The sequence below is a fragment of the Pseudophryne corroboree genome, chromosome 3 (assembly GCF_028390025.1).
Source record: "Pseudophryne corroboree isolate aPseCor3 chromosome 3, aPseCor3.hap2, whole genome shotgun sequence".
In the NCBI taxonomy this organism is placed as follows: Eukaryota; Metazoa; Chordata; class Amphibia; order Anura; family Myobatrachidae; genus Pseudophryne; species Pseudophryne corroboree.
Window position 1 is genome coordinate 4463304 of NC_086446.1, and position 15055 is coordinate 4478358.

Consider the following 15055-nt stretch of genomic DNA (forward strand, 5'->3'; position numbering starts at 1 on the left):
GATGAGCCCCCTTCCTTTTGGAATGGGCTTTTACAGATTTTGGCTGTGGCAGGCCTGCCACAGAATGTGTAAACTGAATTGTATTACAAATCCAGCGAGCAATCGTCTGCTTAGAAGCAGTAGCACCCATCTTGTTGGGTGCATACAGGCTAAACAGCGAGTCAGATTTTCTGACTCCAGCCGTCCTGGAAACATATTTTTCAGGGCCCTGACAACGTCAAGTAACTTGGAGTCCTCCAAGTCCCTAGTACCCGCAGGTACCACAATAGGTTGGTTCATGTGAAAAACAGAAAACACCTTAAGGAGAAATTGAGGACGAGTCCTCAATTCTGCCCTGTCAGAATGAAAAATTAAGTAAGGGCTTTATATATGATAAAGCCGCCAATTCTGACACACGCCTGGCTGAAGCCAGGGCTAATAAAATATCTCACATGGAAGGTGACGATGCTAAGTCCACAGTGGTGAGTGGTTCAAACCAATGTGACTTTAGGAAACTCAAAACAACATTGAGATCCCAAGGTGCCACTGGGGCACAAAAGGAGGCTGTATATGCAGTACCCCTTTTACAAACATCTGAACGTCAGGCACTAAAGCCAGTTCTTTCTGGAAGAAATTCGACAGGGCCGAAATTTGAACCTTAATGGACCCTAATTTTAGGCCCATAGACAGTCCTGTTTTCAGGAAATGTAGGAAACGACCCAGTTGGAATTCCTCTGTAGGGGCCTTCTTGGCCTCACACCACGCAACATATCTTCACCAAATGCGGTGAAAATGTTTTGCGGTTACATCCTTCCTGTCTTCGACCAGGGTAGGGATGACTTCATCTGGAATGCCCTTTCAGGATCCGGCGTTCAACCGCCATGCCGTCAAACGCGGCCGCGGTAAGTCTTGGAACAGACAAGGCCCCTGCTGGAGCAGGTCCTTTCTTAAAGGTAGAGGCCACGGGTCTTCCGTGAACATCTCTTGAAGTTTCGGGTACCAAGTCCTTCTTGGCCAATCCGGAACCACGAGTATCGTTCTTACTCATCTCCCTCTTATGATTCTCAGTACTTTTGGTATGAGAGGCATAGGAGGGAACACATACTCTGACTGGTACACCCACAGTGTTACCAGAGCGTCCACCGCTATTGCCTGAGGGTCCCTTGACCTGGCGCAATATCTGTCTAGTTTTTTGTTCAGGCGGGACGCCATCATGTCCACCTTTGGTTTTTCCCAACGGTTTACAATCATGTGGAAGACTTCCCGATGAAGTCCCCACTCTCCCGGGTGGAGGTCATGCCTGCTGAGGAAGTCTGCTTCCCAGTTTTCCACTCCCGGAATGAACACTGCTGAGAGTGTTATCACATGATTTTTCGCCCAGCGAAGAATCCTTGTAGTTTCTGCCATTTCCCTCCTGCTTCTTGTGCCGCCCTGTCTGTTTACGTGGGCGACTGCCGTGATGTTGTCCCACTGGATCAATACCGGCTGACCTTGAAGCAGAGGTCTTGCTAAGCTTAGAGCATTGTAAATTGCCCTTAGCTCCAGTATATTTATGTGGAGAGAAGTCTCCAGACTTGATCACACTCTGTGGAAATTTTTTCCTTGTGTGACTGCTCCCCAGCCACTCAGGCTGGCATCCGTGGTCACCAGGACCCAGTCCTGAATGCCGAATCTGCGGCCCTTTCATAGATGAGCACTCTGCAGCCACCGCAGAAGAAACACCCTTGTCCTTGGAGACAGGGTTATCCGCTGATGCATCTGAAGATGCGATCCGGACCATTTTTCCAGCAGATCCCACGGAAAGGTTCTTGCGTGAAATCTACCGAATGGGATCGCTTTGTAAGAAACCACCATTTTTCACAGGATCCTTGTGCAATGATGCACTGATACTTTTCCTGGTTTTAGGAGGTTCCTGACTAGCTCGGATAACTCCCTGGCTTTCTTCTCCGGGAGAAAACATCCTTTTCTGGACTGTGTCCAGAATCATCCCTAGACGTGTCGTCGGAAAAAACTGCGATTTTGGAATATTTAGAATCCACTCGTGCTGTCGTAGAACTACTTAAGATAGTGCTACTCCGACCTCCAACTGTTCTCTGGACCTTGCCCTTATCAGGAAAGCGTCCATATTTCTTTTAAGAAGAATCATCATTTCGGCCATTACCTTGGTAAAGACCCGGGGTGCCGTGGACAATCCAAACGGCAGCGTCTGAACTGATAGTGACAGTTCTGTACCACGAACCTGAGGTACCCTTGGTGAGAAGGCAAATTTGGACATGTAGGTAAGCGTCCCTGATATCCAGTGACACCATATCGTCCCCTTCTTCCTGGTTTGCTATCACTACTCTGAGTGACTCCATCTTGATTTGAACGCTTGTATGTAAGTGTTCAAATATTTCAGATCTCACCGAGCCGTCTGGCTTCAGTACCACAATATAGTGTGGAATAATACCCCTTCCCTTGTTGTAGAAGGGGTACTTTGATTATCACCTGCTGGGAATACAGCCTGTGAATTGTTCCCAATACTGCCTCCCTGTCGGAGGGAGACGTTGGTAAAGCAGACTTCAGGAACTTGTGAGGGGGAGACGTCTCGAATTTCCAATGTACACCTGGGATACTACGTGTAGGATCCAGGAGTCCACTTGTGAGTGAGCCCCCTGCGTGCTGAAACTCTTGAGATGACCCCCTACCGCACCTGAGTCCGCTTGTACGGCCCCAGCGTCATGCTGCGGACTTGGCAGAAACTGTGGAGGGCTTCTGTTCCTGGGAATGGGCTGCCTGCTGCAGTCTTCTTCCCTTTCCTCTACCCCTGGGCAGATATGACTGGCCCTTTTGCCCGCCTGCCCTTATGGGGACGAAAGGACTGAGACTGAAAAGACTGTGTTCTTTTCTGCTGAGATGTGACTTGGGGTAACAAAAGGTGGATTTTTCAGCTGTTGCCATGGCCACCAGGTCCGATGGACCGCCCCTTTATACGGCAATACTTCCATGTGCCGTCTGGATTCTGCATCACCTGACCACTGTCGTGTCTTCGTCTGGCAGATATGGACATCACATTTACTCTTGATGCCAGAATGCAAATATCCCTCTGCGCATCTCGCATATATAGAAATGCATCTATAGTCAATAAAATCTTGTCGCTGTCAAGGGTATCAATATTTTCAGTCAGGAAATCCGACCAAGCCCCCTCAGCGCTGCACATCCAGGCTGAGGCGATTGCTGGTCGTAGTATAACACCAGTATGTGTGTATATACTTTTAGGATATTTTTCAGCTTCCTATCAGCTGGCTCCTTGAGGGCTGCCGTATCTGGAGACGGTAACGCCCCTTGTTTTTATAAGCGTGTGAGCGCCTTATCCACCCTAAGGTGTGTTTCCCAACTCGCCCTAACTTCTGGCGGGAAAGGGTATACCGCCAATAATTTTCTATCGGAGGAAACCCACGTATCATCACACACTTCATTTAATTTATCTGATTCAGGAAAAACTACAAGTAGTTTATTCACACCCTACATAATACCCTTATTTGTGGTACTTGTAGTATCAGAAATATGTAACACCTCCTTCATTGCCCTTAACATGAAACGTGTGGCCCTAAAGGAAAATACGTTTGTTTCTTCACCGTCGACACTGGAGTCAGTGTCCGTGTCTGTGTCGACCGACTGAGGTAAATGGGCGTTTTTACAAGCCCCTGACGGTGTCTGAGACGCCTGGACAGGTACTAATTTGTTTGCCGGCCGTCTCATGTCGTCAACCGACCTTGCAGCGTGTTGACATTATCACGTAATTCCTAAATAAGCCATCCATTCCAGTGTCGACTCCCTAGAGAGTGACATCACTAATACAGGCAATTTGCTCCGCCTCCTCACCAACATCGTCCTCCTACATGTCGACACACACGTACCGACACACATCACACACACAGGGAATGCTCTGATAGAGGACAGGACCCCACTAGCCCTTTGGGGAGACAGAGGGAGAGTTTGCCAGCACACACCAAAAACGCTATAATTATACAGGGACAACCCCTTATACAAGTGTTTTCCCTTATAGCATTTTTATATATGTAATCATATCGCCAAATAAGTGCCCCCCCTCTCTGTTTTAACCCTGTTTCTGTAGTGCAGTGCAGGGGAGAGCCTGGGAGCCTTCCTCACAGCAGAGCTGAGCAGGAAAATGGCGCCGTGTGCTGAGGAGAATAGGCCCCGCCCCCTTTTCGGCGGGCTCTTCTCCCGGAGTTTGTGAGATCTGGCAGGGGTTAAATACATCCATATAGCCTCAAGGGCTATATGTGATGTATTTTAGCCATAAAAAGGTATTATACATTGCTGCCCAGGGCGCCCCCCCCAGCGCCCTGCACCCTCAGTGACCGCTGGTATGAAGTGTGCTGACAACAATGGCGCACAGCTGCAGTGCTGTGCGCTACCTTATGAAGACTGAAAGTCTTCTGCCGCCTGTTTCTGGACCTCTGGACCTCTTCAACTTCGGCATCTGCAAGGGGGGTCGGCGGCGCGGCTCCGGGACCGGACTCCATGGCTGGGCCTGTGTTCGATCCCTCTGGAGCTAATGGTGTCCAGTAGCCTAAGAAGCAAATCCATCCTGCACGCAGGTGAGTTTACTTCTTCTCCCCTTAGTCCCTCGGTGCAGTGAGCCTGTTGCCAGCAGGACTCACTGAAAATAAAAAACCTAACTTAAACTTTTATTCTAAGCAGCTCAGGAGAGCCACCTAGATTGCACCCTTCTCGTCGGGCACAAAAATCTAACTGAGGCTTGGAGGAGGGTCATAGGGGGAGGAGCCAGTGCACACCAGATAGTCCTAAAGCTTTTATTATTGTGCCCAGTCTCCTGCGGAGCCGCTAAACCCCATGGTCCGTACGGAGTCCCAGCATCCACTAGGACGTCAGAGAAAATAATAATAATAATAATAATAATAACAACAACAACAACAACAACAACAACAGGACAGCACAGGCTGCTCCTACTGTATAATAATAATAACAACAACAACAACAACAACAACAGGACACCACATGCTGCTCTCCCTGTATTATAATAATAATAACAACAACAACAACAACAACAACAACAACAACAACAGGACACCACAGTTTGCTCCCCCTGTATAATAACAACAAAAACAATAACAAGACACCAGAGGCTGCTCCCCCTGAATAATAATAATAATAATAATAATAATAATAATACCTGGATACCACAGGCTACTCCCCCTGTATAATAATAATAATAATACTACACCAAAGGCTGCTTTCCCTGTATATTAATATTAACAACAACAGGACACCACAGGCTGCTCCCCCTGTATAATAATAATAATAATACACCACAGGCTGCTACCCCTGTATTATTATACAGGTTGAGTATCCCTTATCCAAAATGCTTGGGACCAGAAGTATTTTGGATATGGGATTTTTCCGTATTTTGGAATAATTGCATACCATAATGAGATATCATGGTGTTGGGACCCAAGTATAAGCACAGAATGCATTTATGTTACATATACACCTTATACACGGGATCCGGTCTCTAAGTCGACAGTAACTAGGTTGACAATGTCTAGGTCGACCACTATTGGTCGACAGTAACTAGGTCGACAGGGTCTTTAGGTCGACCACACCCTATGCACATAGCCTGAAGGTAATTTAATACAATATTTTTAATAACTTTGTGTATTAAACAAAGTCTGTGTACATTGAGCCATCAGAAAACAAAGGTTTCACTATCTCAGTCTCACTCAAACAATTCCGTATTTCGGAATATTTGGATATGGGATACTCAACCTGTAGTAATAATAATAATAATAATAATAATAATACTACACCACAGGCTGCTCCTCTGTATTATAATAATAATAATAACAAAAATAAAAATAATTATAGTAAGACACCAATGGCTGCTCCCTCTGTATGATAATGATAATAATAATAATAATAATAATAATAATAATAATAACAACAGGACACCACATGCTGCTCCTCCTGTATAATAAATATAACAGAACACCACAGGCTGCTACCCCTGTATTATAATAATAATAATAATAATAATAATAATAATACTAATAAATTATAACAGGACACCACAAGCTGCTCCTCCTGTATAATAATAATAATAATAATAATATATAGCACCATCACCTGGTGTCTCCCCTCTGCTCCTTCCCACCTAGACACCCGGATGCTGTTACGGAGCACAGGTGGCGGAGATTAGGCCGGTTGTAAAGTGATACGCGGAAGTGGCGTGGAACGCACAGGATGAAAGAGTGTTGGAACGCATGGACCGGAAGTGAGCGGGACCGCGGAAGTAGGGTGGAACGCACAGAGCGGAAGTGGCGTGTCCCGTGCTCCGGAGGTGTACAGCCAGAGAGGAAGTATTTTTCTGGCAGCTGCAGGTAATGATGATGTAGTATACAGGGAGAGTGGCATATGTTATGTTGTTATTATCATACAGGAGGAGCAGCATGTGTTGTCCTGTTATTATTTTTATACAAGGGGAGCAGCCTGTGGTGTCCTGTTATTGTAATTAAACAGGGGGAGCAGCCTGTGGTGTCCTGTTATTATTATTATACAGTGGGAGCAGCCTGTGGTATACTGTTGTTATTATTATTATACAGGTGGAACAGCCTGTGGTGTCCTGTTTTTATACAGGAGGAGCTGCCTGTGGTGTCCTGTTATTATACAGGAGGAACAGCCTGTGGTGTCCTATTATACAGAGGGAGCAGCCTGTGGTGTACTGTTATTATACAGAGGGAGCAGCCGGTGGTGTCCTGTTGTTATTATTATTATACAGGAGGAGGAGCCTGTGGTATACAGTTGTTATTACACAGGTGGAGCAGCCTGTGGTGTCCTGTTATTATACAGAGGGAGCAGCCTGTGGTGTACTGTTATTATACAGAGGGAGCAGCCAGTGGTGTCCTGTTGTTGTTGTTGTTGTTATTATTATACAGGAGGAGCAGCCTGTGGTGTACTGTTGTTGTTGTTATTATTATTACACAGGTGGAGCAGCCTGTGGTGTCCTGTTATTAGACAGGTGGAGCAGCCTGTCGTGTCCTGTTATTAAACAGGAGGAGCAGCAGCCTGTGGTGTCCTGTTATTATACAGAGGGAGCAGCCTGTGGTGTCCTGTTGTTATTATTATTGTTATACAGTGGGAATGGTCTGTGGTCTCACGTTTTTATAGGGGATCTGCAAGCGTTACATGAACAGTGACTTAGCTGCTTTGTGGCCCGAGATGCTCCCCTGCCCCAGTTCAACTCTAAGGTCCTTGTCTCCCCCTCCCCGTGAACAGCGGCCGCAGGTGTCCTCCCCTCTATGTCGGCAGCAGGGGCATAGCTTGGGCTGAGTCACTGGAGCACGAGCTCTGTGTGCCAATAGAGGTGCAGGTCGCCTCCCCCTTATTCAATGATTGAGTCAGTTTGGGGCTGTCCCCTTCCCGTATCCATCACTCTCTTGTTGCTATACATCCACTTCTTTTCTCCCCTCTCTGTGCCGTATATCCCCTCATGGCTCACACCCGCGGGCATGGCACCCCCACCTGCGCACCAGTACTCTTTTACTGTGCTCTGCCCCCCCTCCCCAACCCATGGCACCCCCGATACTCCCTGCTCCCACACCAGTACTCCTTAAATGTGCTCTGACCCCCCACCTGTGATACCCTGGACCAACCCCTCCCCCACTCCAGTACTCCTTTACTATGCTCTCCTCCCTCATGGCAGATGAGGAGATCCGAGGGGTATCCAGCAACATGAAGAAAGTGCACCACCACTCTCTTTTTGAGGTGTGTGGATGATGTAGTTTTGGAACATAAGAATATGCAGCTACACTGGGAGGGGTTACGGTGGTGCTACTGGGGGTCCCAGGCTGCACTATGGAAGTGCAGTATGTAACTGATGCCTCTCTGTCCCTACGTCCCTGCTGCCTCTCTCTGTCTCTGTGTCCCAGCTGCTTCTCTATGTGCCTACATCCCTGCTACCTCTCTCTCCCTACATCCCTGCTGCCTCTCTCTCTCCCTACATCCCTGCTGCCTCTCTCTCTCCCTACATCCCTGCTGCCTCTCTCTCCCTACATCTCTGCAGCCACTCTCCCTACATCCCTGCTTCCTCTCTCTCTCTACATCCCTGCTGCCTCTCTATGTCCCTACGCCCCTGCTGCCTCTCTCTCTGTCTCTCTGTCCTTGCTGCCTCTATCTGTCCCTACATCCCTGCTGCCTTTCTATGGGCGGGATGTACTAATGATTACCGCCACGGTTTTTCCCATTTACCACAGAGGCTATTTAACACAGAGAGATATGTATGAAACCTCGGGCACTGACATGCCCTTCTCTCCGTACTGCTGAGTGGCTGAGCCGGGAGGGGGGACAGCCAGCAGCAGCAGCAGCAGGAGCTGACCAGCATTAAGTGGCTTCCGCTTTCGTGACGCATGGTTCGGGGGATGAGTGTCCTCTGCCGGAGTACTGCAGCTCCGAGGGTGTGGGCACCCTGAGGCTCTCAGCATTGTTGTATCCAGCTGCCTCAGATATGTACAACTCGCACCCTTGGCTGCTGTTCTCCGGCATGCTGCTGTTGCTGGCTGTCCCCCTGCCCAGCTCAGACACCCAGCAGTATAGTAAGAACTGAAGGGCATCTCAGTGCGCAAGGTTTAGTACAATCTCTCTACAGTACGTTAAATAGCCTCTGCAGTGAATGGGAAAAAATGTGTTGGTAAGCATTAGTACATCCTGCCCTATGTCCCTACATTCCTCCTGCCTCTCTCTCTCTCCCTACATTCCTGCTGCCTTTCTCTCCCTACATACTTGCTACTTCTCCTTACATCCCTGCTGCCTCTCTCTCTCCCTACATCCCTGCTGCCTTTCTCTCCCTACATCCAACTGCCTCTATCTCTCCCCACATCCCTGCTACCTTTCTCCCTACATCCCTGCTGCCTCTCTTTCTCCCTACATCCCTGCCTCTCTCTCTCCCTACATCCCTGCTGCCTCTCTCTCGCCCTACATCCCTGCCTCTCTCTCTCTCCCTACATCCCTGCTGACTCTCTCTCTCCCTACATCCCTGCTGACTCTCTCTCTGTATCTATGTCCTTTATGCCTCTATCTGTCCCTACATCCCTGCTGCCTCTGTCTGTCCCTACATCCCTGCTGCCTCTCTCTCTGTCCCTATGTCCTTGCTGCCTCTATCAGTCTCTACGCCCCTGCTGCCTCTCTCTTTGTCCTTATTGTGTCTCCTTAAGTCCATGTTGCCTCCCTATGTCCTTGCTGCCTCTCTTTCCCTACATCCCTGCTACCTCTCTCCCTACATCCCTGCTGCCTCTCTCCCTACATCCCTGCTGCCTCTCTCTCCCTACATCCCTGCTTCCTCTCTCCCTACATCCCTGATGCCTCTCTCTCCCTACATCCCTGCTACCTTTCTCCCTACATCCCTGCTACATCTCTCTCCCTACATCCCTGCTGCCTCTCTCTCCCTGCATCCCTGCTTCCTCTCTCCCTACATCCCTGCTGCCTCCCTCTCCCTACATCCCTGCTACCTCTCTACCTACATCCCTGCTGCTTCTCTCTCTCCCTGCATCCCTGCTGCTTCTCTCTCTCCCTGCATCCCTGCTGCCTCTCTCTCTCCCTACACCCCTGCTGCCTCTCTCTCTCTCCCTACATCTCTGCTGCCTCTCTCTACCTACATCCCTTCTGCCTCTCTCCTTACATCCCTGCTGCCTCTCTCTATCCCTACATCCCTGCTGCCTTTCTCCCTACATCCAACTGCCTCTCTCTCTCCCTACATCCCTGCCGCCTCTTTCTCTCCCTACATCCCTGCTGCCTCTCTATGTCCGTACAATCCTGCTCCCTTTCTGTCTCTATGTCCTTCCTGCCTCTATCTGTCCTTACATCCCTACTGCCTCTCTATGTCCCTACATCCCTGCTGCTTCTCTATGTACCTACATCCCTGCTGCCTATCTCTTTCCCTACATCCCTGCTGCCTCTCTCTTCCTACATCCATGCTACCTCTCTCCCTACATCCCTGCTACCTATCTCCATACATCCCTGCTGCCTCTCTCTCTCCCTACATTCCTGCTGCCTCTCTCTCTCCCTACATCCCCACTGCCTCTCTCTTTCCCTATATCCATGCTGCCTCTCTCTCTTCCTACATCCCTGCTGCCTTTCTCTCTCCCTACATCCCTGCTGCCGCTCTCTCTCTCCCTACATCCCTGCTGCCTCTCTTTCTGTGTCTACGTCCTTGCTGCCTCTATCTGTCCCTACATCCCTGCTGCCTCTCTCTCTCTGTCCCTATGTCCTTGCTGCCTCTATCAGTATCTACGTCCCTGCTACATCTCTCTTTGTCCCTACTGTGTCTCCCTAAGTCCCTGTTGCCTCCCTATGTCCTTGCTGCCTCTCTCTTTCTCTACATCCCTGATGCCTCTCTCTCTCCCTAAATCACTGCTACCTCGCTCCCTCCATACATCCCTGCTGCCTCTCTCCCTACATCCGTGCTGCCTCTATCTCTTTCTACATCACTGCTACCTCTCTCTCCCTAAATCCCTGCTGCCTTTCTCCCTGCATCCCTACTGCCTTTCTCTCTACAAACCTGCTACCTCTCTTTCCCTACATCCCTGCTATCTCTCTCTCCCTACATCCCTGCTACCTTTCTCTCCCTACATCCCTGCTACCCTCTACCTACATCCCTGCTGCCTCTATCCCTACATCTCTGCTGCCTCTCTCTCCCTACATCCCTGCTGCCTCTCCCTACATCCCTGATGCCTCTCTACATCCCTGCTGCCTCTCTCTCTCTCCCTACACCCCTGCTGCCTCTCTCTCTCCCTACATCCCTGCTGCCTCTCTCTTTCTGTGTATATGTCCTTGCTGCCTCTCTCTGTCCATACATCCCTGCTGCCTCTCTCTGTCCCTACATCCCTTCTGTCTCTCGCTCCCTACATCCCTGCTGCCTCTCTCCCTACATCCCAGCTACCTCTCTCCCTATATCCCTGCTGCCTCTCTCTCGCCCTACATCCCTGCTGCCTCTCTCTCTCCCTACATCCCTGCTGCCTCTCTATCTCCCTACATCCCTGCTGCCTCTCTCTTTCTGTGTATATGTCCTTGCTACCTCTATCTGTCCCTACATCCCTGCTGCCTCTCTCTGTCCCTACATCCCTTCTGTCTCTCTCTCCCTACATCCCTGCTGCCTCTCTCCCTACATCCCAGTTACCTCTCTCCCTATATCCCTGCTGCCTCTCTCTCTCCCTACATCCCTGCTGCCTCTCTCTCTCCCTACATCCCTGCTACCTCTCTCCCTACATCCCTGCTGTCTCTCTTCCTACATCCCTGCTGCCTCTCCCTACATCCCTGCTGCCTCTCTCCCTACATCCCTGCTTCCTCCCTCTCTCCCTACATCCCTGCTGCCTCTCTCTCGCCCTACATCCCTTCTGCCTCTCTCTCTCCCTACATCCCTTCTGCCTCTCTCTCTCCCTACATCCAACTGCCTCTCTCTCCCTACATCCAACTGCCTCTCTCCCTACATCTCTGCTGCCTCTCTTTCTCCCTACATCCCTGCTACCTCTCCCTACATCCCTGCTGCCTCTCTTTCCCTACACCCCTGCTGCCTCTCTCTCTCCCTACATCACTGTTACCTCTCTCCCTACATCCCTGCTGCCTCTCTCTCTATCCCTACATCCCTGCTGCCTCTTTCCCTACATCCAACTGCCTCTCTCTCTCTACATCCCTGCTGCCTATTTCTGTCTCTATGTCCTTGCAGCCTCTATTTGTCCCTACATCCCTGCAACCTCTTACTGTCCCTATATCCCTGTTGCCTCTATCTGTCCCTACATCCCTGCTGCCTCTCTCTTCCCCTATGTCCTTGCTGCCTCTGTCTGTCTCTACGTCCCTGCCGCCACTCTTTCTGTCTCTGTTTAACTGCTGTCACTCTCTCTGTCCCTTCTGCCACTCTAAGTCTCGGTGTCCCTTATGCCACTCTCTCTCTCTGGAGACCTGAGTTGGGGGACCCCTTAAACATTTTGCTATGGGGCCCACAAAGTTCTAGTTACGCCCCTGACAATGAGGTTTGGTGTCTACCCTATTACACAGTAGTGAAGAAGACATCCGGTGAGTGTGAGACACCCAGCAGCCGTCCCTATGTGTCAGGAGCACTGAGCAGGATCCAGAACTCCATCACTGTGCCTCCACCTCACTCACTGATACATGACAGGCACAATGACCAGAAGATCCTGGACCTCACCAACAAGATCATCCAGCTGCTGACTGGATAGGTGACTGCCGAGAATAAGGCATTATACAGTTACACCAGGGGATGTGTCTGGGTGATGACTGGAGAGGTGACTGCTGGGAATGGGACATTATACAGTAACACCAGGGGATGTGTCTGGGTGATGATTGGAGAGGTGACTGCTGGGATTGGGACATTATACAGTAACACCAGGGGATGTGTCTGGGTAATGACTGGAGAGGTGACTGCTGGGAATGGGACATTATACAGTAACACCAGGGGATGTGTCTGGGTGATGACTGGAGAGGTGACTGCTGGGAATGGGACATTATACAGTAACACTAGGGGACGTGTCTGGGTGATGACTGGAGAGGTGACTGCTGGGAATGGGGCATTATACAGTTACACCAAGGGATGTGTCTGGGTGATGACTGGAGAGGTGACTGCTGGGAATGGGACATTATACAGTAACACCAGGGGATGTGTCTTGGTGATGACTGGAGAGGTGACTGCTGGGAATGGGACATTATACAGTAACACCAGGGGATGTGTCTGGAGAGGTGACTGCTGGGAATGGGGCATTATACAGTAACACCAGGGAACGTGTCTGGGTGATGACAGGAGAGGTGACTGCTGGGAATGGGGCATTATACAGTAACACCAGGGTATGTGTCTGGGTGATGACTGGAGAGGTGACTGCTGGGAATGGGACATTATACAGTAACACCAGGGGATGTGTCCGGGTAATGACTGGAGAGGTGACTGCTGGGAATGGGGCATTATACAGTAACACCAGGGGGGGTGTTTGGGCGATGACTGGAGAGGTGACTGCTGGGAATGGGACATTATACAGTAACACCAGGGGATGTGTCTGGCTGATGACTGTATCACTGTGTGTGTCAGGTTCCTATAAGTTGTCAGGATGTCACTGTCTATGTCTCCATGCAGGAGGGGGAGTATATATAGAAGAACACAGGGATTTGTACAAGGACATGATGATGGAGAATCACCGGCCCCTCACATCACTGGGTAAGAGGAGACTGTCATGTATTGTACAGGGGAGAGCAGGTATGGGGGCCCCTATATGCACACATTACCTGATAATCACATATATACACTGTACTCAGTCACTGTGTGTCTCCTACAGATCGGCCCAGTATCAGAGATTCCCCAGAGAGATGTCCCCGTCCTCTGTATTCCCAGGACTGTACAGAGGAGAATCACAGGATCCCACAGGAGGATCAGGTAGGTGGGATTTAGGGTCTCACCAATATACCAAAGTGTCTGTCACTATATGATGTGTAAATATTCCATGTGTATCTAAAACACTTTTCTCTGACGTCCTAGTGGATGCTGGGGACTCCGTAAGGACCATGGGGAATAGCGGCTCCGCAGGAGACTGGGCACAGCTAAGAAAGATTTAGGACTACCTGGTGTGCACTGGCTCCTCCCACTATGACCCTCCTCCAGACCTCAGTTAGAATCCTGTGCCCGGCTGAGCTGGATGCACACTAGGGGCTCTCCTGAGCTCCTAGAGAGAAAGTATATTTTAGGTTTTTTATTTTACAGTGAGATCTGCTGGCAACAGACTCACTGCAGCGAGGGACTAAGGGGAGAAGAAGCAAACCTACCTAACTGGTGGTAGCTTGGGCTTCTTAGGCTACTGGACACCATTAGCTCCAGAGGGATCGACCGCATGGAACCGGCCATTGATGTTCGGTCCCAGAGCCGCGCCGCCGGCCCCCTTACAGAGCCAGAAGCAAGAAGAGTCCGGAAAATCGGCGGCAGAAGACATCAGTCTTCACCAAGGTAGCGCACAGCACTACAGCTGTGCGCCATTGCTCCTCATACACACTTCACACTCCGGTCACTGAGGGTGCAGGGCGCTGGGGGGGGGGCGCCCTGAGCAGCAATAAAAACACCTTGGCTGGCAAATATATCACAATATATAGCCCCAGAGGCTATATATGTGATAAATACCCCTGCCAGAATCCATTAAAAAGCGGGATAAAAGTCAGCCGAAAAAGGGGCGGAGCTATCTCCCTCAGCACACTGGCGCCATTTCTCCCTCACAGCTCCGCAGGAAGGAAGCTCCCTGGCTCTCCCCTGCAGTCTACACTACAGAAAGGGTAAAAAAGAGAGGGGGGGCACTAAATTTAGGCGCAATATACATATAGCAGCTATAAGGGGATATAATTTAGTTAATCCCTGTATTATATAGCGCTCTGGTGTGTGCTGGCATACTCTCTCTCTGTCTCCCCAAAGGGCTTTGTGGGGTCCTGTCTTCTGTCAGAGCATTCCCTGTGTGTGTGCGGTGTGTCGGTACGGCTGTGTCGACATGTTTGATGAGGAGGCTTATGTGGAGGAGGAGCAGGTGCCTATAAATGTGTTGTCACCCCCTGCGGGGCAGACACCTGAGTGGATGGACTTGTGGAAGGAATTACGCGAAAGTGTCGACTCCTTACATAAAAAATTTGACGACATGCCAAATGCGGGGCAGCCGGCTTCTCAGCCCGTGCCTGCCCAGACGTCTCAAAGGCCATCAGGGGCTCTAAAACGCCCGCTACCTCAGATGGTAGACACAGATGTCGACACGGATACTGATACCAGTGTCGACGACGAAGAGACTAATGTAATGTCCAATAGGGCCACTCGTTATATGATTGAGGAAATGAAAAATGTTTTACACATTTCTGATGTGACCCCAGGTACCACAAAAAAGGGTATTATGTTTGAGTAGAAAAAACTACCAGTAGTTTTTCCCCCTTCTGAAGAATTAAATGAAGTGTGTGAAGAAGCGTGGGCTTCCCCCGATAAAAAATTGGTAATTTCTAAAAAGTTACTAATGACGTACCCTTTCCCGCCAGA

The 15055-nt window shown here is 49.8% G+C and overlaps 2 protein-coding genes across 2 annotated transcripts in view; one reads left to right on the forward strand and one right to left on the reverse strand.

Annotated features, from left to right (window-relative positions):
* LOC135054515 (zinc finger protein 665-like) overlaps positions 1-6218 on the reverse strand; it is a 172328-nt gene extending 166110 nt beyond the window's left edge. The window contains exon 1 of the mRNA XM_063957643.1: positions 6130-6218. The gene's annotated coding sequence lies outside the window, so the exon portion shown is untranslated. The remainder of the gene's footprint in view (positions 1-6129) is intronic.
* A 65-nt stretch (positions 6219-6283) lies between these two features.
* Positions 6284-15055, forward strand: part of LOC135054506 (gastrula zinc finger protein XlCGF26.1-like) — a 28377-nt gene continuing 19605 nt past the window's right edge. Inside the window, exons 1-4 of the mRNA XM_063957626.1 lie at positions 6284-6383; positions 12049-12230; positions 13136-13216; positions 13335-13432. Of these exons, the coding sequence (XP_063813696.1) occupies positions 13180-13216; positions 13335-13432 (135 nt within the window). The 5' untranslated portion in view covers positions 6284-6383; positions 12049-12230; positions 13136-13179. The remainder of the gene's footprint in view (positions 6384-12048; positions 12231-13135; positions 13217-13334; positions 13433-15055) is intronic.